This window comes from Talpa europaea (genome assembly GCF_964194135.1).
Source record: "Talpa europaea genome assembly, chromosome: 1".
Lineage (NCBI taxonomy): Eukaryota > Metazoa > Chordata > Mammalia > Eulipotyphla > Talpidae > Talpa > Talpa europaea.
In genome coordinates this window covers 107,584,422-107,606,559 of record NC_140073.1, presented here as the reverse complement: position 1 = coordinate 107,606,559, position 22,138 = coordinate 107,584,422, and the positions used below count along the sequence as shown (strand labels likewise).

The following is a 22,138-nucleotide window of genomic DNA, read 5'->3' as shown; positions in this document are numbered from 1 at the left end:
AAGCTGCCAACTTTTGCTTCAGGGAGTGCAGAGCAGTTCAGCCTGGAGGCTTTATGTGAAAAGGTGGGGTCAGGTGGAGTTCAGGGGGTACTTTCTGGGGGTGCTGGGTATTTGCCCAGTGGACTTTGACAGTGGTGGCAGGTGTCCAAACCACTGGCTCCTCCCCTGAGGACTGGGTAACCCTCCTTTATCCCAATCCGGTCTCACAAGCTTCCATCCCACTCATGAGTGAAAAGAACAGTCAGCAAGTCTACCATGCAGATACCTTTGGGCAAATTGGTGGGTATGGAGTTGGCAGGAATGACAAAGGTCACTGGCTTCTCCCGTCCTGCCTCTTCTGGCACATCTGCGGGGCCCACTGACCCATGGGTTTCTTTTCTAGCCCTGTGAGAAGCCTGCCTCCACCTTCTGTTGTTATTTCATCTACGGTTTGTAGTAATTTTTTAAAATAATTTATTTATATTTTCTAATTGTGGCAAAATTTACACAACATCTCTAAGTGTCCAGTTTGGTCTTACTAAACACATTCACATCATTGTGCCACTGTCCTCATCACTCTTCTCCAGAACTTTCTTCATCTTTCAAAACTGAAACTCTATTACCATTAAACTCTGCACCCTGTTCCTAATCCCCCCAACCATGCTGGGAGCCACCATTCCACCTTCAGTCTCCAAGAATTTGACTTCTCTAAATGTGTCTCCTAAGAATTTACAGGATTTGCTCTTTCATATCTAGCTTAATTCATTAGCATAAGGTCTTCAAGATTTATCCACAGTGTAACTTGTTTCAGAATTTCCTCCCTTTTTTAAGGCTGAATTACATTCTGTTGTGTGTATATATCACATTTTATGATTCAGGATGTAGTCACTTTAGTGCCTCTAGGCTCAGTGTGTGAACATCTATGTCAATCACAGACATATTTTGATTCTGTTCCAAGTGTCCTGACATTTGAATTGAAAGGCCTAGAACTCTGCTCCCTCACCACCTGCTTCTTTGTTGAGTGAGAAGCTGAACAATTTTTGTAAAACAATGGGAGCCAAATGGCCTTGATTCCACTGTTGGTGTCCTGAGTTTTTCTCCAAAATCGCAGGCCCTAGCCCTTTGAATGTACCCTCTGCCCCCCAGAAAAAGGCTTAATTAAAGACACAGGGAGTATCAAACTTATTGCTTCTTCAAAAGGCAGAAAACATAAACGTCATAACAAATAAAATGAATTCTGCTCAGCTGCATGGACTTCAAGTGGGATGGTCTTACAAAAGAGTCTTTATATCAAGGGGGAAAAAAATCTAGAAAGAAGCTGTTCCAGATCGACACAATGAGCAAAGGACAGAAGAGTGGGGGAAAACCAGGGTTTTGGAACACATTGCGTTTTGGAACACATTGCATCCCTAGTGGGCAGCAGTTTCTTTACTTTGACAAATGCTAAGCCACTGACATCAATCTGAGACTGGAATAACCAGTGTCCCTTGGTGGAGATGGTAATGTTTAACTGTTTTTATTATATTTCAGGGAAATCATTAAAATGATCTGTTTGCTCACGAAAAGAGGCTGGGATAAATTCTGCTGTTCAAAGGGGAAATCCATATCTGATTTAATGAATTATTACTTTGTTATCTTGTTCTGGAGGACCTCAGGCTCTCCCCTGTGCTTTCATAACAGCACATATGAACTGGGGGTGGGGGGGTGGGGGAGGTCCAGGTTGAGAGTTAACAAGGAACAGCAGATTCACCGCCAGTTTGGGGCGCAGGTGTTGCCATTACTCATACTCTTCATTCATTCTTTTCAGTTTCCTCCTGTTGTGGACTTCTGGTTTGTACCATAGGAGAAACTTGGAAGGACTTTGTTTTCATCTGAATTGTTTTCATAAAACTGATCACAGAAATATCAGGCTATTTCTAGAGCAGGAATTCTCAAACTTGGATGTGCTTAGCCACCACCAGGACCCCTTCCTAAGTCATTTCAAATTTATAATCAGGAATCTGAATTCTAACAAATGCTCTAGGTGCTTTGAGACATTGTTCTGTAGCTCTGAAGGACCACACAACTTGCATTTTGATAACATTTCTAATTCTTCCACCTAGAGATAATCACTGTTTACATTTTGAATTATTTCAAATAATGTGTGCACGCATGATTTTATCATTCAAATTATCTATCAAATTGTTTAAATTTGAGCCTCGTTTTTATCACTGAAGAGTATATATAAGCAGTTTTCCATGCATTTCATCTCTAAAACACCATTTAAATGAATAGGCCATTGTGTAGGATTATGTAGTATTTATAGATTTGTTTAGTCATCCCTGTAAAGTTGGCCATTTCAATTGCTTCCTCCCTTTTATTTCTAATGCATTTTGAACAGAAATGTGTGTTTTGTTTTCTTGCTAATTCCTCAAGATGAATTTATAGAAAAAACTTATATTTTTCAAGTGATTTTATGCAAAAATTAAGCCTTTCTGTCTGAAGGCATTCATTGTGTGCAATAGGTTACTGGATGCACCACCCTTGGGAGAACTGAGAAGACAGTCACTCAGATTATTTTCTGAAAAGGTAAGGAAGAGTGATTGAGAATGTAAACATTTTTAAGTCTCTTGACCTAGCCAATAACTTTTTAAACTAATTGCTAGAATAAATACTATCAGTACCAAGCAGTTGATTCTTAGTAATTATTGGTAATGTGGCTATTGTTTTTTCAAAACATATTATAAATTCTTTATATCAATTGATTGTTTCTTCTTAGAAGGTAGGAAATATAGCTTGAATGTAGCATGATTACGAAGTAGCAAGTCTAATTTTGACAAGTGATTCATGGAATCGGTTTCATGACTTAATAGGCATATTTGAGATCTTATATTTCTCAGAGTAGTAAACTTCCTTGAACATTATTAAATGAATATTTTATGAAAGAATTTGCAAATCCAACCTGGAGAGTAAGAAAGAGTGAGAGGATACTTCATGGACTACTAAAATGAGTTCATGTATTCCAGTTTTAGAAAATTATGGTGGAGGATGAGAGAAAGTAAAACTGAGAGATCATCTCCAATTATCACTTTTATAATAGAATTCCCTTTGAATTCAATTCATCCCAATTCTGTTTTGTCTTCATGAATATAACATTCTTGAGTTGCAAACAATGAAGATATAGAACACATAACGTAACATGTGAGTCAATGACTGAGAATATACAAACCACATCATACAGTGTAAGGAAATCATTGTTGGTTGGGGCAAGGCAGCGAGAACTTGACAAAGTAGAGCTAAGTTGGGTCTATTGGGCTTGGTTTGGCACTCAGGAGGCAGAGGATAACTCTAAGGAAAGTGGGGTAAAAGGAACTCTTGAACTGAAAGAAAGAGAGGGTGAAATCCTGGTGACCTCCAGTTAGTAATGTAATTTCTCTAAAGTCACAGGTAAGGACAGAGATCATCAGGTGGTGTAATAGAGCTCTGACCTCCATTTTCAAGGTTGCATGAAGCTCCATGGAGAAAGAAACACATGATAACTTACCTGGTAGCAGTTTTCTAGTGTGCTTTCCCATTTCAGTATGGTAGAACAGCCAGCCATATTTTTTTGGTAATAATTTTCATCTTCTTTTGCTAACTTCTCAGTTGATTTCTTCAGTTTGTTGAGGAGCTAAAGTAAAATTTCAGTGTCATATTCATTAGCTCATTTACAAAAGCCCTTTGTAACACCATGAAAAATGATATGCACTCCAATGATACATTTCTCATCTCTCAGCTCACAACTATAGATGACAAAATTAAAGATATTTCTAGGGAAAAAGGGATATCAGCTGAAAGGAAACCCAAGTGCTCTGGGGGGAGGGAGTGATTCCATTTTTTTACTTGAGGAGACCGAGGTCCTTCAGCAGCATGGGTTGTGCCCACATTTATCAAATCAAAGAGGAAGCCAGATAGAAGGTGAGAAGAAGCAAGTGCTGACCAGGAATGTGTAACTCAAGAATGAGTCTGCCCATGACTCCTGTGGTCTTTCTGGTAAATCCCTTAGGGCCCCATATTTCTTACCAGAAGATGTAGGCTTTGTGCAGTTGTGTAATTTAGAACTAGAATTAGATTGACTAACATCCTGTGCAACAACTTGACTTCACCTCTACTCTACAAACTGCCTTATAACTTTGGAATCAGACTTAAGAATAAGAGACCTGGTTCTGACTACAGGTAATTGCTTAACCTTCATGAGCCACAGTTTTTTCATCTCTGTGAAGGGGGTATGGATGCTCCTACTTCACTGGGCTGCTTTGAAGAGTCAGAGTGATGTAGGTGAGGCACATGGCACATTGCCTCACACCTGTATAGCACTCAAAGAACAGCAAGTATGACTACTGAAGAGATGGCATCACAAGCCAATGTTTCTGGAAGTTACGACCTGTGCTTGACAGATGCTTTCCTTCATCCTCTTTCCCAGTCAACTGTTCTTTCACAAAGAGCCTCCACTTGCCAACCACCAATGTTGACCATTCTGATTATGAAATCTTCTGGAAAGCCAAAGTAATACAGAATTCTCTGAACCAGGGCAACTGAAATGGATAATTAAAATGCTCTGACAAGTAATTTTACATCTCTGATAAAGAAGGAAGTTAGATAACATAAATGATTCTCAAATTTCAGTATGTTAAGGAATGACCTGAGGTAATGTAAAATTTCAGATTTTCTGAGCTGCAAGAGTAGCAATACTGATTAAGTAATTCTGTAGAGGGATGGGGAAATCTGAATTTTCACTGTCTCCTCACAGATTAAGAAACAGTAAGGATCCCTCCAACTGACCAGTAAGGAGTTTCAAGGACAGAAACAAAGACTTTTAAGAAGAACCTTCTTTTTGTTTAAGAACATTTGGACTAACATTTTAATGATAAAGAATATTCATCTAGATGCTGATTATTAACACTACTCGTTTTATTATTCCAATTGATACACCAGCCATTCAACCATCCCTTGCTCTGATATAGGAATGGCACAGGACACATTTGGTTTTCTGTATCAAGTATAAGGAATCACATTAATCTATAGACCTGCGCTTGTGAATTTTAGCCTGATAACAATATAGTGAAAGAGTGGCTAGTGGGCTATGACTATGCTTTGCAAAATCATTGTCCTTAGATTCTCAGTGAGACTGCTCAGACCCCCAGCAATGCATCAATCTATGCTATACAACTTCTGATTACAAGTTTGGGAATCTCTGAAGACTTATAAAAAATGATATGTTCAGATTCAAATTTCAGAAAATTCAGCTTGGCCTGTATATAGGGAAGAGGTAACACTAAAAGCCAGGAGACCAATTCATTAGTTACAACAATCAAAGCAATGATGATGATGCCTGGGAGAGAGAGAGAGGCAATGGAGACAGATAAACTAGGTAAATTCAAAAAGTGTTTGATTTAGGGGTTCATATTGGAAGCTTATGATGAATGGTAATATTCAAAGACATAGAAAACACAGAAGGGCCTCCCCAGTGGCGCAGCGGTTGAGCGCTGGGTTGCGAAGCTGCCCGCGGCCTCTGCGGCACCAGTTCGATCCCCGGCTGCTCCCCGGCCACCGGAGGAGGGTCCCACATGGTGCGCAGACCTCTCCTGCCGCTCGCTGCTCCCCTCAGCAGTGTACTTCGGTCCTTCTGCCTGCTCTGCTCCCTGCTCTGGCTCTGGTGATTCTCTCACCCTCCCGCGCTTCTGACTGTACCCAGTGCATGTATAAACCAAACAAACAAACAAATAATAAATAAATAAATAAGATAAGACATGCCTCTAGAAAATTAAAAAAAAAAAAAAACAAAGGCATAGAAAACACAGAAATAAAGAATATTTTTGACTGATATCAGTCAATCCTCTTATTCTCTTCCCCACTCTGTCTCTGGTGAATCCTCTCACCCCACATCTCTGGCCTGTACCCCAGTATGCATAAAGAAATGCATAAAGAAATCTTTAAAAAAATAATATTTTTGATAGAGAGAATAAACAGTTCTGGTTTTGGATATTGAGTTTAAGATTCCAGAAGCAGTTTAAAGACTGGTTTTGGCCAGAGATATAAATTTGGGTATTGTCAACAAGATATGGGAGTTGTAGCCTTGAGAGCATATTAATCAAGGACTTATAATTTATTGTGCCTGAAATTGATATCTGATATTCACAGCACTATGTTGGACAATGACTGTATATGTTGAATAAAACAGAATGAAGCCAGGACAGCAATCATCAGGAACGACAGTATAAAGGTTATACAGAAAAAAGGAAGTCTATAAAGGAGTCTAAGAAAAAAGGTAGGGTGAAGTAAGTTGTTGCTAAAGTAAAAGAGAATGTTTCTCAAAGAGGGAAGCCAATAATGCTTGAGGCTTACTGCTTCCAAGAAGTTTAATAAGGTAAGAATAGAAACTGCTCTTTGACTATAGCAACAAAGATGCCCTGTCTTCATTGGTAAGAACACTCTTAGTAGAATGGTCAGGAAAGCTTGATTGGGGTAATTTGAGGAGGGAACAGGAGATGAGGAGGTATAGACAGACCACAGACAATAAATCTTAGAAGGGGAGATGACAACATCTGGACAGGGATAGGAATAGAGTCATGGAAATGTATCTCCCTGACTCTTCCTACTGTCCCAAAATAGGGATGAGTTGAAAAGATGAATAGGAAGGAATTATTAGAGAGGGGCATGTCCAAGAAAGAGGATGGAAGAAAATAATTAAGAGAAGGGCTTCTGAAAGGCAGGAAGGGAACTGGAACTCGGGATGAAGAATTGGTTTGTCCCATTGTACATGTTAGCCTGGTAGGCAGGTGCCTCGCTGGCTTATCTTTACCCTGTGAGGTAGGAGGCAGCAGAGTCTGCTGAGAGTGGGTAGAAAGTATGAAGGTGTGATGAGAATAATGATTTAGATGAGTTTCTGTGAGAACAGGGATTGCTGAACAGGGAAACAGAAAGAGTTGCTGAGCAGGACAGAACCGCTAAGCTCAGGTTGAGATCACGGACACTTCTATGTGAGATGAGAAAATAACATTAGGAGTTTAGTTTAGTATTAAAAAAAAAAGCTACCAGATAAAGTGATGAAGATTGTGGGGAACTGTGATATAATGACACCAGGGGGTGATGGCTAAGAATCACCCGGAGGAGGACAGGGTAAAGAAGGTGGACTTCAATCACCCAGAGAAGCTGCTAATGAGGGAAAGAAGAAATTCACCAGCTGGATGCTCAGGTTTTTTCTTTATTGTTTGACATCAATAAAGAATAGCTTCTAATAAAGGCTCTGAAAGCCTATGACAGGTCCTGGTGCTTAGTGTTTTAACATACGGTGGCTTTGCCTCCTTGGAAGTTGTCTCATTATTCAATACTTGTTATGATCATTTCAAACTGTGAAGACTGACATGTGAAGAAATAAGAACTTTGTAAAATCTTGCTAACAATGCACTTAAGTTATTTAACTAATAGCTTCTACAGATAAAATGATAGCGTTACTTGCGATGACAATTTTCTCTTTCTTTTAAAATGTGATGGGTTGCAGCAGTTCTGCCTATATATATTTTTAGGGGACTCCATCTTTGGGGGAAGATACTATTTCAAAGGTTTCCAATCTGGAGCACATAGCATACAAAGGGTGCAAGATAATCTATTGGGGTTCAGGTAGAATATATTGTGCTCCCATACCAATTTTGAGTTCCTTTTTGCCTAAAACCAGTTATCAAATTTACCCTTATTTAATATATAAGTTTACATCAGTGCACACCTATAGACAGCTGTGGATTCTGAAGTCTTCAGGGAGAGGAGAGGAAATTTAACAACTGAAGCTGATATGGGCCCTCTCAAAGTCTTCACTTCCAGAATCCGGGATGAGGCCATTGCATATGCCTGGGTCAGGCATTTACAGATTAATTATCTTTAACTTGGTTAATACACACAAATGCATGAATGTCTTCATTAATGTCTGCCAAGAAGCTGTATTTGACATTGATATGAACAATGTAAGCACTAAGGCAATCACAAGAAAATGACTGAGGATTCTGCTCCAGCTCATGACCACACTATCACTCGTGAAAAGGCAAAAAGATTGGATGATCTAGTGAGATCTGACAATAAGTTGACCAAAAAAATTTAAATTATTAAGAGGATATTAGAAATAGGAATTTATCTTTACTGTGGTTAAGGCTGAATCTTACCACGAGTATATAACTTGACTGTGTCTCACTTAATGATTATATAAAGACATTATGACTAGCTAATCATGTAAAATATTTTAGTTTTAGCACATCTTTCAAACATTTCTTCTTTTCAATGTCTTATGTTCAAAATATAGTACAATAGTGCCTCCCTGGTGGCGCAGCAGTTGAGCGCTGGGCTGTGAGGCTGCCCACAGGCTCTGCAGTGCCGGTTCAATCCCCAGCCACCAGTGAGGGTCCCACATGGCACGCAGACCTCTCCTGCCACGCTCGCTACTCCCCTCAGCAGTGTACCTTGTCAGTCTGCCTGTTCTGCTCTCCGCTCTGGCTCTAGTGAATTCTCTCACCCTCCTGAGCTTCTGACTGTACCCAGTGCTTGTATAAATAAAATAAATAAATCTTTAAAAAAAAACAAAAACTCCCAAAATATAGTACAATATATATAAAGCACTACTTATTATATACAAGATATGTAAAGTATACTTTAGAATATATTATATATTTTTAAAATTATTTTTTGGGAAGGTGATTTGAGCATTTTTTTAATGTTTTAAAATCTTACTTCACATAATCCTCAAAGCCCATAATCTACAAAGCAGAGTGTTGAATGTTAACACATGTAAGAAACTGTTGTTTCACAGTATCATTATGATTTTTAAGATTATTATTTTTTCTTTGCAATAATTAGAAACAACTTTACCTACTTTAGTTAGTGGACTCATTAACTTACCACTTGAACAATCTCTTTCTTAAAAAAAAGAGCTGTTTAATTAATAAGATTTCCAATCAAAAAAATTGTACACCACTAAAATTGTACACCACTATTCTAACTTGCCATCTGTCAATATACCTCTTAAAAACATCTTGGATCAGGATTAACTTAGATTCCCTTCTTATGCTCTGTCACATGACAACTCTACAAAGACCCCACCCAGGGGCACAAGCCAGTGCCCCTACATGCAGACTGAGGGCAGGAAGCACATCCCTCACCCAGCCACATGTGCCCAGTTGGTCATGACAGATTACCTTCTGCTTCTCCTTCTCTGTCACAGTTTGCTTGGAGCTTTCTACGAGATGGAAAAGTGCTTCATGTTTCTTGGTACTCACCATTAATTTCTTCTTAGCCTAGAGTGAAAAAAACATACAAAAAAAAAAAACCAAACCCAAAAACTCGTATCAGGAGAAAAATTCTTCTGTTTCAAAACAGGACAGTTTCACGCACTAATGTGAATGATTGGTGTTTTTAGTTCTTCATTTCTGCCCTCACTTCAAAATTTGCCTAAGATATCACAGCAGCTAACATTTTGCCCTGAGAACCACTGTGTGCTTTTGTCATTAAATTGGGTACACTCAAGACATATACACTTTACTACATCACTGAAGGCCCATAAGCCTCCAAAACATTGTTCTTACTGATGTGATAGAAGGGAATGAGTTTACCACACAAAAAAAAATCCCAAATCACAGCAAACACAGAAGACTGGCTGAATCTTCCTTTTAAACCATCCTGGGCCACAGCTGAGGCTGGTTTATGATGCTCTCTGAAAACACAGAGCAAAGGTCATTTTGCTCCCAGTGCCCGGTTTCAGAGCTGGGCATTTGCATTCAAAGGCCCTGTGGGGGCAGGATGGGCACAGAGCAGGATCTCTGAAGGAGAGTTCTGTAACCCTCAGTGGCTTTTTCAGGCTTTTATTGGGATTTTATCAGGTACACGGCAGGCAGGGTGCCGGGGGGCCAGGAGACTGGCAGGCCTCCTAGCCCCCGGCAAATCTTCACTCTTTCTGGGCTCTCTGAGTTCTTTCATGGCCTCTGCTTCTCTGCTGGTTCTCTTGTTCGTTCTCCTTCTGCTGGTTCTATTCTGCTCTCTCCCTTGTTCTCCTTCTCATAGTTCTGTTCTGCTCTGCTGGCGTCCCCTTGACGCCGCCCTTATAGGCCCCGTCTAGCCCAGGTGTACCCACATACACATGCCCACACCTTACTCCAGGTACCCGCCATCAGGCATGCATTCAGGACCGCAGGGATCCATGATCAATCTTAATGGCGGGAGGGCAGAAAAGCTAGCAATCATTTACCCTACAGGCCCCCTCCTCTGTTGATGTCTCAGACTCAGACACAGACACAGATCAAACTTGGTAGATAGAAGATGATGCTCCAGAGATAAAATAAACAGAATTTGGTTCCAGTTGGATTCGGTGTGTTCAGAAATGGGGTTGATGGAAAGACTGGGTTTTTACCTCAAGTTTGCAAGAACTATAAACCCAGATCATGAAGAAAAGCTCATCTCTCTCTTTCCTTAGGAAGCAGAGGCAAAGCCTTCTGAATCTCTCCTAACATATGAAGCCCCAAAAAAGGAAATTCAAGGATAGAGAGGCTCTTGGCCCTTTTCTTCCACCTTCAGTGGATCCCATGCCTGCTGAAAAAAAGAGACGGTGAGGCAAGAGCATTTGGTCCTGCAAGCCTTTTCATTTGGGTCACCAAAACAGACTGCACTTCATTACTGATGTGCCAAATCCCTGGTTGTAACTGGGGAGAAAATTATTATTTTTTTTAAAAATTTATTTGTTTATGCATACAAGAACTGGGGTACTGTTGGGGGTGGGGGTGAGAGGATTCACCATAGACAGAGTGGGGAACAGAACAGGCAGATCGACCGAAATACACTGCTGAGGGGAGCAGCGGGGAGTCAGGAGAGGTCTGCTGTGCCATGTGGGGATCTCCCTGGCCAGGGATCGAATTCGTGCTGCAGTGGCTGCAGACAGCTTCATAGGTTGCATCTTAACCCCTTGTGCCACCAGTGAGGCCCTGGGGAGAAAATTATTATAGCTCAAGAATTTCATGTTCTCTAATTTCTCTGTCACTCTTCATAAAAAAATCAAATTGTTTATTTAGAAAAATTACTCAGTGGAAACTGGTAAATAATAAAGGATGTTTTTTGTTCTTGAAAGTAATTGCAGGGCCTCCCCGGTGGCGCAGCGGTTGAGCGCTGGGTTGAGAAGCTGCCTGCAGCCTCTGCGGCGCGGGTTTGATCCCCGGCTGCTCCCCGGCCACCAGAGGAGGGTCCCACATGGCGCGCAGACCTCTCCTGCCGCCCGCTGCTCCCCTCAGCGGTGTACTTCGGTCCTTCTGCCTGCTCTGCTCCCTGCCTGGCTCTGGTGAATTCTCTCACCCTCCTGCTCTTCTGACTGTACCCAGTGTTTGTATGAATAAATAAATAAACAAGTCTTTAAAAAAAAAAAAAAAGAAAGTAATTGCAGCTGCTGACTGTGGTTTCTCTCTTTTGGTCCATTATGTTGAATTCTTTTATGAAATTTGAATATTTAGAGAATAGATATTTTTTTTTTATAAATTTTATTGTTATATTCCCCATACAATTGCAGCCCCCCATTCTGACCCCAATCCCTCCTCTCCCGCCCCCGCCCCCCTAAAAGTGTCTCTGGTTCATAGTTTTTTGTTGATTTTGATTTTCACTTTCTTATAGTTATTCATTTTCCTGGTCCCTTATTTAAGTTTTCTAGATTCCTGCTATGAGTGAGACCATCCGGTATTTTTCTTTTTCTTTTTGGCTTATTTCGCTGAGCATGATGCCTTCCAGCGCCATCCATGTTGCAGCAAATTGCATGTGTTTATCTTTTTTGAATGCTGAGTAATATTCCATGGTATATATGTACCACATCTTCTTGATCCAGTCATCAATTTTTGGGCATTTGGGTTGTTTCCAAAGCTTAGCTATTGTAAACAGTGCTGCTATAAACATAGGGGTGCAGGTGCTCTTTGGAATGGATGTTTCTGTGTCCTTTGGGTAAATACCTAGGAGTGGAATTGCTGGATCATATGGAAGCTCTATGTTTAGTAGGTCCAGAAATCTCCACACAGCTTTCCACAGTGGTTGGACCAGTTTGCACTCCCACCAACAGTGCAGAAGAGTTCCTTTTTCTCCACACCCTCGCCAACATTTGTTGTTGCTAGTTTTTTTAATATGTGCCATTCTCACTGGTGTAAGATGGTATCTCATGGTAGTTTTGATTTGCATTTCCCTGATGACAAGTGATGTTGAACATTTTTTCATATGCCTGTTGGCCATTTGCATTTCCTCTTCAGAGAAGTTTCTTTTAAGCTCTTCTGCCCATTTTTTGACTGGATTATTTTCTTTGTTGTTGTTGAGTCTCATCAGCTCTTTGCAGATTTTTGTGATCAGTCCTTTATCATTAGTGTTGGGTGCAAAAATGTTCTCCCAGTTGGTGGGGTTTCTCTTTGTTTTTGTTATTGTCTCTTTTGCTGTGCAAAAGCTCTTTAATTTGATGTAGTCCCAGCTGTTTATCTTTGCCTTCACTATCACTGCTTTGGGTGATGTGTCTGTAAAGATGTCTTTGATGTGCAAATCACGTAGTGTTTCGCCTGTATTTCCTTCTATATATTTTATGGTTTCAGGTCTTATGTCTAGTTCTCTAATCCATTTTGAGTTGATTTTTGTGTATGGTGTGAGGTGGTGGTCAAGCTTCATTCTTTTGCATGTAGCGACCCAGTTTTCCCAGCACCATTTATTGAACAAACTTCCTTTGCTCCAATGCATATTCTTTGCTCCTTTGTCAAAGATTAGTTGACCATAAATCTGTGGGTTTATTTCTGGATTTTCTATTCGATTCCATTGGTCTGTATGTCTGTTCTTGTTCCAATACCATGCAGTTTTGATGATTATGGCTTTGTAGTATAGTTTGAAGTCTGGGAGTCTGATGCCTCCATTCCCTTCTTTTTTTTTCAGGAGAGCTTTGGCTATTCGGGGTTTTTTGTGATTCCATATGAATTTCATCATTAATTGTTCTATTTCTTTGAAGAATGACATTGAAATTTTGATTGGAATAGCATTGAATCTGTATATTGCTTTTGGAAGGATGGCCATTTTAATAATGTTTATTCTTCCAATCCATGAGCAGGGGATGTCTCTCCATTTCTTTGTGTCTTCTTCTATTTCTTTTAACAGTGTTTTATAGTTTTCTTTGTATAGGTCCTTTACCTCTTTTGTTAGATTTATTCCCAAATATTTGAGTTTTTTTGTTTCAATAACAAAAGGGATGGTCTTTTTGATTTCTTCTTCTTCAGATTTATTGTTTGTGTATAGGAAGGCTACTGACTTTTGCGTGTTGATTTTGTATCCTGCCACTTTACTGAACTGATTGATGAGTTGAATTAGCTTTTCTGTGGAGTTTTTGGGGTTCTCTATGTATAATATCATATCGTCTGCAAATAGTGATAGTTTGACTTCTTCTTTTCCTATTTGGATTCCTTGGATGTCTTTTAGAGAATACATTTTTAAAAACAAATTTGGCTAAAGAAAGCTCATAAAATCAAGGACAAAACTAGAAACAAATGACTGAATACTGTTTACGGAACTTTAAAATATTTATTGTGAAAGTGATTCTCATGTACATTCTTTTACTAATACTCCTACTGTAGGTGTAGAAATTCATTTATTGCAAACTTTTTTTTTTCTTTTCTTTCTTCTGTTTGCAATTCAAGAAGCTGGTCTTGCTGCCTCTCACCTGGCACACTCCTCATCTTTGCAAAGTGCATGCAGCACAACGAGGCTTCACTGGGCTGGGTGATCAGCCTCCTGTGTGCAATTTCCTGCTGTTCTTGTCACTGTGCATTTCACCCAAGTGCCTTCCTATCACTCTAGTTAGTCAGGGACTCTGTGTCTCAAACATTTTATATTAATTATTATATCAATAATTATTATTTATCATTTAATATCATTATATTAATTATATAATATATTATATAATTATAAGTTATATAATTATATATTGATAATTATATAATTATATTATATAATTATATTAATATAATCATTATATTAATGTTTTTGGTTTTACAGAATCCTTGCTTTCAACAGAAGCTTTGGAGGTGACACGGAGGCCTGAGATGGAGCCACCTGCTTGGAGGATGGCTTTGGTTACTTGACACTAGTGGCCATCTACTTGGGAAAGCTCTCTTTGGGCAGTAACATTATGGAGATGAAAAACATTTTCAAATTTTGAAGCCTAAGTTCTCAAAGGAGGGAATTAAATTTTCTTAGCAGGGTCCCTCTCCAATGACTTCTAGTCCTTTCTACTTAAAATAAGTTCTTCGTAAACTGGATTGTTCTAGAATAATGTTCTGTACATATATATGGGCTCCATTTGTTCTTTTCTTTGCTTAAGAACATATGCTATGATAATCTTTAAATTCTCATACCAGATAATAATTCATCTCCTTAGAACTCATTCACTGTTTCCTGTACATGTTATCCAACCAACTCAATTTCAAATTACTGGTCCGGTGTGGTGCATAAAAAGTGGACCATCTGAAGTGTGGGATTAATGCACCCATTCCCCTTCACTCACCCTCCAGTGTTCCTCTCTCTCACTTGTGAGACAGAAATTATGCACATTTTCCCACAAATGATAGAACCAAATATTAGATGGCATTTGTTCTTGTCCAAAGTTCTAAATCATACAGAGAGGCAGTGCGGTGTGATGGTTAAGAACAGTGACCCTGTTTCAACCATTAACCAGCTTTGTAAACTTAGCAAATTATTTACTTTTCTGTGTCTTGGTTTCCCCACCCATCTGTCAAATGGGACAATGCAAGGTCACATACAACGTTGGGTTGTTGTAATAATTAAATACACAGCATTTCACACACAATAGATTGTATGTAATTATTAGCTACAAATAATAACCATACGTAGAGACCTGCTCTTCTGTGGGTTTAGTTGAAAGTTATAGCTATAGAATACTCAGGTGAAAACACATTTTTCTCTTCAGTTATCACTTAAAGTATAAAATTAAAACATATGTGTACAAAACAAAAAGCTTCAATTCTAGAGACTGCACTCACATAAATTAGATTAGTGCATGCTTACCTTAATCTGTTGACTCCAATTGTTAATGACAAGATTTGCTGCCTTTTCAACTTCATTATCAAGCTAGTAGAGAGGAAAGAAGAGGAAAAATGACATACTTATTAAGTGATGGAAGTGATAGTGCTGGCTTATTAATTCTGGCAAATCATTTTCACAATTCATAGTAATTTCAAAATTCTACTGTACAAGTATTTTGTAAGAAAAGTAATCAAACTATCTTTTCCCCAAGTCAAGAATCTTCTGGCAGGATATAACCTGAATGCATTTGGTAAATAACTCTAATATACAGCTATGTAAAAACATCATAAACATGTAGAGTCAGTGTGGTGGGGGGTCTTGCATAATTTGGTATCACTTTCGTCCTTTTACTTTTCTTTAGCATCATCCCATGGGGCTAAAATTTTAGCAGCACAAGAATCAGTAATGGTCCTGGCAGTAGTAATTTTACTGAGTCTCATTGTCCCTGAAGTGAATGTCACTTTAATTTCAAAGAGATTAAATACTTAATCATAATTAACCCCCCCCACTCCCCATTTTAAACAGCTAAAGGGAGGATAGTAATAAAGATGAAAACAGATCTAGGCAAACCCGGACTGAGATCAGATATAAATTAGGGCAGAACCTTTTTTCCAGACTACAGATGAGCCATCATTCAACCACCCTGAGATTTAGTAACACTGCTCCTCTATTTTTTTAGTTGATAAAATTTGGAATATATGATTTATTATAACAAAGCAATGAAAATGATTTTATGTACTATATTACTTTTGACACTGTGTGTGGCTGAACTATAGAAGAAATTAACTTAAAAAATCTAATCCTTTAATTTTTGTGAATATAAAGGGTGGTGGGGGTGCAGCGGGTGGTGGGGATACAATGATGAAAAGGAGATTATGAACAGGAACAGCAGTTGGGGTGATGATAACATTAATTATCTAAAGTGCTGTGGTAATAACCATAGCATTTATGCTAGTAATAATATTATGTGGTATGAAAAATCTTTTTGTAATTAATGAAGTAGAGCCTATGGGTTGATTTTTTTTTTTTAAGATTTATTTATTTATTTATACAAGCACTGGGCACAATCAGAAGCGCGGGAGAGTGAGAGAATTCACCAGAGCAGGGAGCAGAACAGGCAGAAGGACCGAAGTACACTGCTGAGGGGAGCGGCGGGCGGCAAGAGAGGTCTGCACACCACGTGGGACCCTCGCCGTGGCCGGGAATCGAACTGGCGCTGCAGAGGCTGCAGGCAGCTTCACAGCCCAGTGCTAAACCGCTGTGCCACCAGGAGAGGCCCTATGGGTTGACTTTTATTTGATTATATCACTTTCTAATGATTACTGTACTTTTTCCCCTAATACCCTCACAATAAATAAACATCCTACTGCTAAAAACACATATGTCCACATAAACATCAATTCTACTTCCTGATTCAGCTTAATAAATTTAGATAAAGTTTTTTTTGTATCATTCTCCTGCCATTAGAGCTTTCACAAAACCCCTCAATCTACTCACTAACTTTAGACTCTGCTTCATCTGGCTGTGGTTACTTGAAGCTCCTGTTAGTCTCTCCTCTTCTCTTCTCCTATCACTGCTTCTGAACTTCTTACCTGAACTTAGCCTTGAATTCCACAAATAGTCACCTGACTGCACCCCATCAGAACTAAGTGACATTTATTCAACACCCTTTTATTTTTCCTGAAAACACAAATGTGCTCATGACTGTTTGACACACAAGTAAAATGAGAACAAATTAAAGTGTTCTGAAAAGAAAAGCCCCAAGCAAGATTAGAGGATCTGCTATGCAAGGGGACTAGGCATCGGACAGTTATTTTATTTAATTTTAAGAATTTTCTTCAATTTGAGAATTATAGCTATTGTTTTTTTCTTAATCCCAAGCTTATTTGAAAAAGCATTTCTCTTTTGAAAATTGTAATTCATCTGTTTATAAGACATATGTGTTCATTGGGAAAAAATGGAAATATAAAATAATATAAAAATGAAATAAAAATAACTTCTATCTGACCACTATCTAAAGCTAATTCTTATTAACATTTAAAGGAGTTCTTCCAGGTTTTTTTTTGTGCACTTATACACATTTATTTTATAAAATCATGATCATATTATATTTTTTTCATCTGGCATTTTTATTCAATGCCATATAGTGAAAAAAATATTCATGTCACAAAAGATTTTTATGGTTGCATAGTATTCTGTTGCCTGAATTTATTATAATTTAATTTTGAGCTAAAAATTTTGCATCCGATTTTTCACTATTATAAATATGCTTTAACACGGGGCCTCCCTGGTGGCACAAGGGATTAAGCACCGCACTATGAAGCAATCCACAGCCTCTGCAGCATGAGTTCGATCCCCCGCTGGCCAGGGAGCAACCCACATGGTGCAGCAGTCCTCTCCTGTCTTGCCCGCTGCTCCCCTCAGCAGTATATTTCAGTCAGTCTGCCTGTTCTGTTCCCCACTCTGTCTCTGGTGAATCCTCTCACCGCCCCCACACACACCTCTGGCCTGTACCCCAGCTCATGTATGCATAAATAAATAAATCTTTTTTTAAAAATATGCTTTAATAGACATCCATTTACATAAACTTTTGGGTTTGCATTTATTCTTTTGATCAATTCCTGAAACCTAGTATTACTTTTAGATCATTTTTATCTCTTAGGCCAAAGATAGAAATCTTACTTAAACAGGGAAGAAAAGATTTTGACTCACTGATTTTCTCTTCTTTTCATGTACACTCAGAACTTGATGAGTTGGTTTGATTGCTTCCAACTCAATTGCTTTGCCAAGTTTCCTGGAAACACAACATAAAAGACGCACAAGCAAAGTATTGGATTTATATATACTTTCCAAATTATTTTCTGGGGAAATAAAATGATGTGCCCAACAGCATATCTATTCAGTGCAAGTTTGAAGTGCAGTATTTGTAGCACACCCAAAGTTAAGTTTACAACTCCCTCAGGGTTGGGGTGGAGAAAGGCCAGGGTGGGAGACTCACTGATGCAGGTCTGCTGCCGATTTCATGCCCTCAGAGACCCAGGTCCAGGCACTGACAAGACAGCTGGAGGCAAAAACAGAGGAGCACAGGTGTACGTATCATTTCTCTGTAAATTCTGAGAAATAAAAATATCATGCCCAATTCACTGCATTCAGCTATTGCACTCATTTCCTTAATCTTATTTCAATTCCTCCGTGGGATTAAATTCTGCCAGCATATTTATCTGCACTATAGACACTATAGACACTGCACTATTTCATGGCTGTAGAAAATCAGGGAACTAATGTAACCAAGGGTGAGCAGGCACTCAGAACAGTGGAAGACAGGCTGCTAGGGGTAGAAGGCCCTTTAAAGACAAACTTTCAGACTCCTCATTTCATAGATGAACAAAGGGAAGTTCAGAGAAGTTAAGTGACCGAGGACTTAAGAGCTCTGGTCACGTACCATGTGCTGCTTTGGGGTTCAGGTCTAATTCCTCTACCTGCTGGCTCCTAGGACAGCTCAGATATGTTATAGTCTTGAGAACAGTCCCCTAATTTAACAAAAGGATAACACTGCCCCCAGCAACATAGAGGGAGGATTAGGAAGTGTGATGTTATTTTCTCCCATGGAAGAGGCATAGCTGTCATCTAGTCAGCCTTCAAAAGACATACCAATAAGCTCAAGTTCATCAATAATCCTCAAGGACAGAGCTATGTGCAGATTTTGATGGAGGGAGAGAGCACAGATCTGTATCCCTGCTAAAATCAGGATGGTGCAGAGATAGACTGGGAGAAATAGACCAGAGGATGTCAGATTTTCTACATATCCAAAACCAGGCACACAAAAAAAAAAAAACATGTCAGAGTACCTAGCAGATGATCCAAGTATAAAAAATTTCAGAAAAGACAAAATGAATCTGACAGGAAGCAGATCAGTGGTTGCCTGGGATGGGAGGGAAGGAAGATTGTAGACAGGTGAGAGGAATCTTTTGGTGTGATGAGAATTCCTCTGCTTTCATTTTGATGGTGGTTTCATGGAGTATACATACGTCAAAATCAACCAAAACAGAGACTTCATGGGTGATTATTATTACAAGTAAATTAAAGCTTGACAGAGCTGGTTAAAATGGAAGCTAGGTACACTTTTTTGGGAAGAGACTCTGCTATTTGTCTTTCATAGGAGCCGGGCAGGAAGACCCAGGGCTGGCCTTAGAGGGGTTTGAGTCTGAATCCACAAGCTCCTCTTTGTTTCCTTTGTAACTTTGGAAGAACCACTTGATTTTCCTGACCCTCATTTAGTCTTTTAAAATAGAAATAATCCAGGCTATATGTACATCTACATAACAGAGATTTTGGTATGAAGAGAAGTTCAATTAATGCTTATTATTAAATATTGTTGTGCCAAACTTGTTTAACCAAACATTCTGACATGCCAACTCTTTGGGAGTAGTAGACTAGTGTTGCAGGAGGTCTTGTTGCCCCAGCCAGAAAGGATACTGACAAGCAGCTAAGAGAAAGGGTCTCACACCGTGGGGCTGAAGATCTGACATCCCTTTGCTTTTTGTTCATGGACATAGAGAAAAATTTATCACAAAGTATATTAGGCAATAAATTATATGTATCAGCATACTGTAAGTAAATAGCATGGAAAATTGTCTGTTTAGAAATTAGTTGTTGGGCAGTTTGGCCCACTTGACAATGGGAGACAAGTTATTGAACATGCCTGACAAGCATTACAATACAATAATTATAATAGGTCCTTCTATTTTGTTTTCTCTTGAAGTTTCTTGGGAAAGTTTTTAATATGAAGCTATTTGAGTTAAGGAATTTCTAGGTAGAAAAAGTTCTGATAGCTGAACTGCAGCTGGTCTCCGGCTGAAGGTCATGTGAATAGAATAGTCCTTTGATGCTTAGGCTTTAGCTGATAGGGATGCACTGGCGGTTATTCACTGTTTTTAATAATTGTCTAAATGAAAAAATAAGTAGCTTTAATGTTAGGTTTGGTTTATTATCTGTTAACCTTGAGAGCTGCTGTCTAGCTGAGACCTGTAGGGGCCAGTAGTCTATGGGAAACATAATACACTAATTGTTTATGCTTTACACTTGATAATGTATTTTCTTATTATTATTACTAATAATGAATAAATAAAGACCTGCTGAGTCTCTCGGCAGAAGATACTAGCACCTCACCAAGTGTCAGTGTCTCCTCATTCTACCTCATCCCCTTCCCCTCAGCCCCAAAGTTTCAGCCCTTTCGTTTTCGCCTAGGCCGTCTCATCCTTTCAGGAACCCCTGGCACGACGTTTTGCCGGAGGCTGGTCCCCGGCAGACTAGGACGCTGAAACACAGTAAGACACACATCTCCACAGCTTTCATTCTTTTAGAATCAAAATTTTAATGCACACTTATGAGATTTTGTTGCATGCCAAGGACTAAGCACACTTCTTGTATTGCTTTTAAAGTCCCTACAGAAACTATATGAGTTCGGCTTTATCTCCATTTTAAACTGACACCAAGAAGTACAATAAATTGTCCAAATAACCCACCTGGTAAGTAATAGAGCTAGAATTTAAACCTGGCCAAACTAAAGAAACTCTATCTATACTCAACTACTGTGCTCTATTGGTTCTTTTGTAGTCTGGTAAAATACCTCAAAATACCGTAAAAATCAATCTCAACTTTAAACCAATTTCAAAGCCGATATTGCTCTTATAGATGATGCCTAAGGAGGAGTAGAAATGTAAGCTCCAGAAGACCCCCTTTTTTTCTTTCCCTCTCTCTTTACCATCAAAAGATGCTTTTGCAATGGCAGTGCCAGTTCAGGATGATACCTGCTACCATCCTTCCAGAATCTTTGCAGCAAATTATCACTAATGGGTCACTTTTATAATACCAATACCTTTCTTTTTGGCTCCAAAAGAAAAAAAAAAACGACTTCATTCTTAATGCTGCAATTTATTGAGGAAAATATGAACTGACATTTTTTTCAGTACTGACATAGTAAAGTCTTTACATACAATATCTCATCTAATATACACCCCCTATCCATACATACATGTGGCTGCTCCAACCTAACGGAGGAGAAATCAAGGTATAGAGAGGCCAAATTACTTATTACAGGTCATAGAGTTGAGACAAAGCAACTTTCACACTTTCAAAACTTTTTGACTTAAAACACTGATTTCACATTAGATATCATGATCAAGACCTATTATGATAAACTTAGAAGTCACATAAACAAAGATGAATTCTACAACTCACTATCTATGTGGTTGGGGTAAGTTTCTTAAACTCTCAAGTCCTTATCTGTCAATGATGTCAATAAGACTTCTCCAGAGTTTTTGTCAGGATTACAGGAAAGTATCTGTAAAAGCACCTAATACAGTGCCTGGCACATGTTAAGTGCCCAACAACTGGAAACCATGCTTGATGTCATGTACCCAAGATACATAAGAGGAAGCTGGAATTGAATATATGTCACTTTTTAATATTTTTAGGAATGAGTTTGCCTTACTTCTTCCTTATACTTACTTTCTCTTTGTGTTCTGCAATGCTTTGCTCAGCTTGACTGCCAGTTTATGAAGTCCTTTGGCGTAACTAATCTCCAAGTTTGCCCTGTTAGCAAAGGGATAGTTGTTAGAAGGATGCACTGGCCAGAAATCAAGCAAACCTCCCCTTGGCCCCACCACCCCTCATCACACACTCATCACAAAGGCAGGCTCAGACTGAAAAACAAATATAAATAAGGAAGAGATTATTTTTTAACTAGAAGAATCCTCTTGTCCTTAGGAGTAATCCTTTAAAAAAAAACAAAACCCTAAATTCCTAGTGCCTATAAATATGCACATGCATTTTTTGAAAATAAGGTTTTCACAGATGAGCAAGTGAAGATGAAGTCATTAGGGTGGGTCTGAACCCAGTATGGATGTGTCCTTATAAAAAAGGGAAATCTGGACACAGAGGACACACACACAGGGTGAGGCCATGTGAAGATGACCACAGAGATGGGTGACAGGTCTACAAAGGAAAGTCAGATAGGGCCATCAAACCACTGGCAGCTAGGAGTGGGACATAGAACAGTCTCTCTCTC

At 39.0% G+C, this 22,138-nt stretch overlaps 1 protein-coding gene across 2 annotated transcripts in view; it reads right to left on the bottom strand.

Moving 5' to 3' along the window:
• NOSTRIN (nitric oxide synthase trafficking) overlaps positions 1 to 22,138 on the bottom strand; it is a gene marked incomplete at both ends in the record, with an annotated part of 56,251 nt that overhangs the window by 13,106 nt on the left and 21,007 nt on the right. Inside the window, 6 exons of one of the 2 annotated variants that reach the window (XM_084231718.1) lie at positions 3,503 to 3,628; positions 9,177 to 9,275; positions 15,052 to 15,114; positions 17,782 to 17,863; positions 18,068 to 18,130; positions 21,580 to 21,663. In XM_084231718.1, the coding sequence (XP_084087844.1) occupies positions 3,503 to 3,628; positions 9,177 to 9,275; positions 15,052 to 15,114; positions 17,782 to 17,863; positions 18,068 to 18,130; positions 21,580 to 21,663 (517 nt within the window). The remainder of the gene's footprint in view (positions 1 to 3,502; positions 3,629 to 9,176; positions 9,276 to 15,051; positions 15,115 to 17,781; positions 17,864 to 18,067; positions 18,131 to 21,579; positions 21,664 to 22,138) is intronic. The other variant, XM_084231719.1, reaches the window with a different exon arrangement.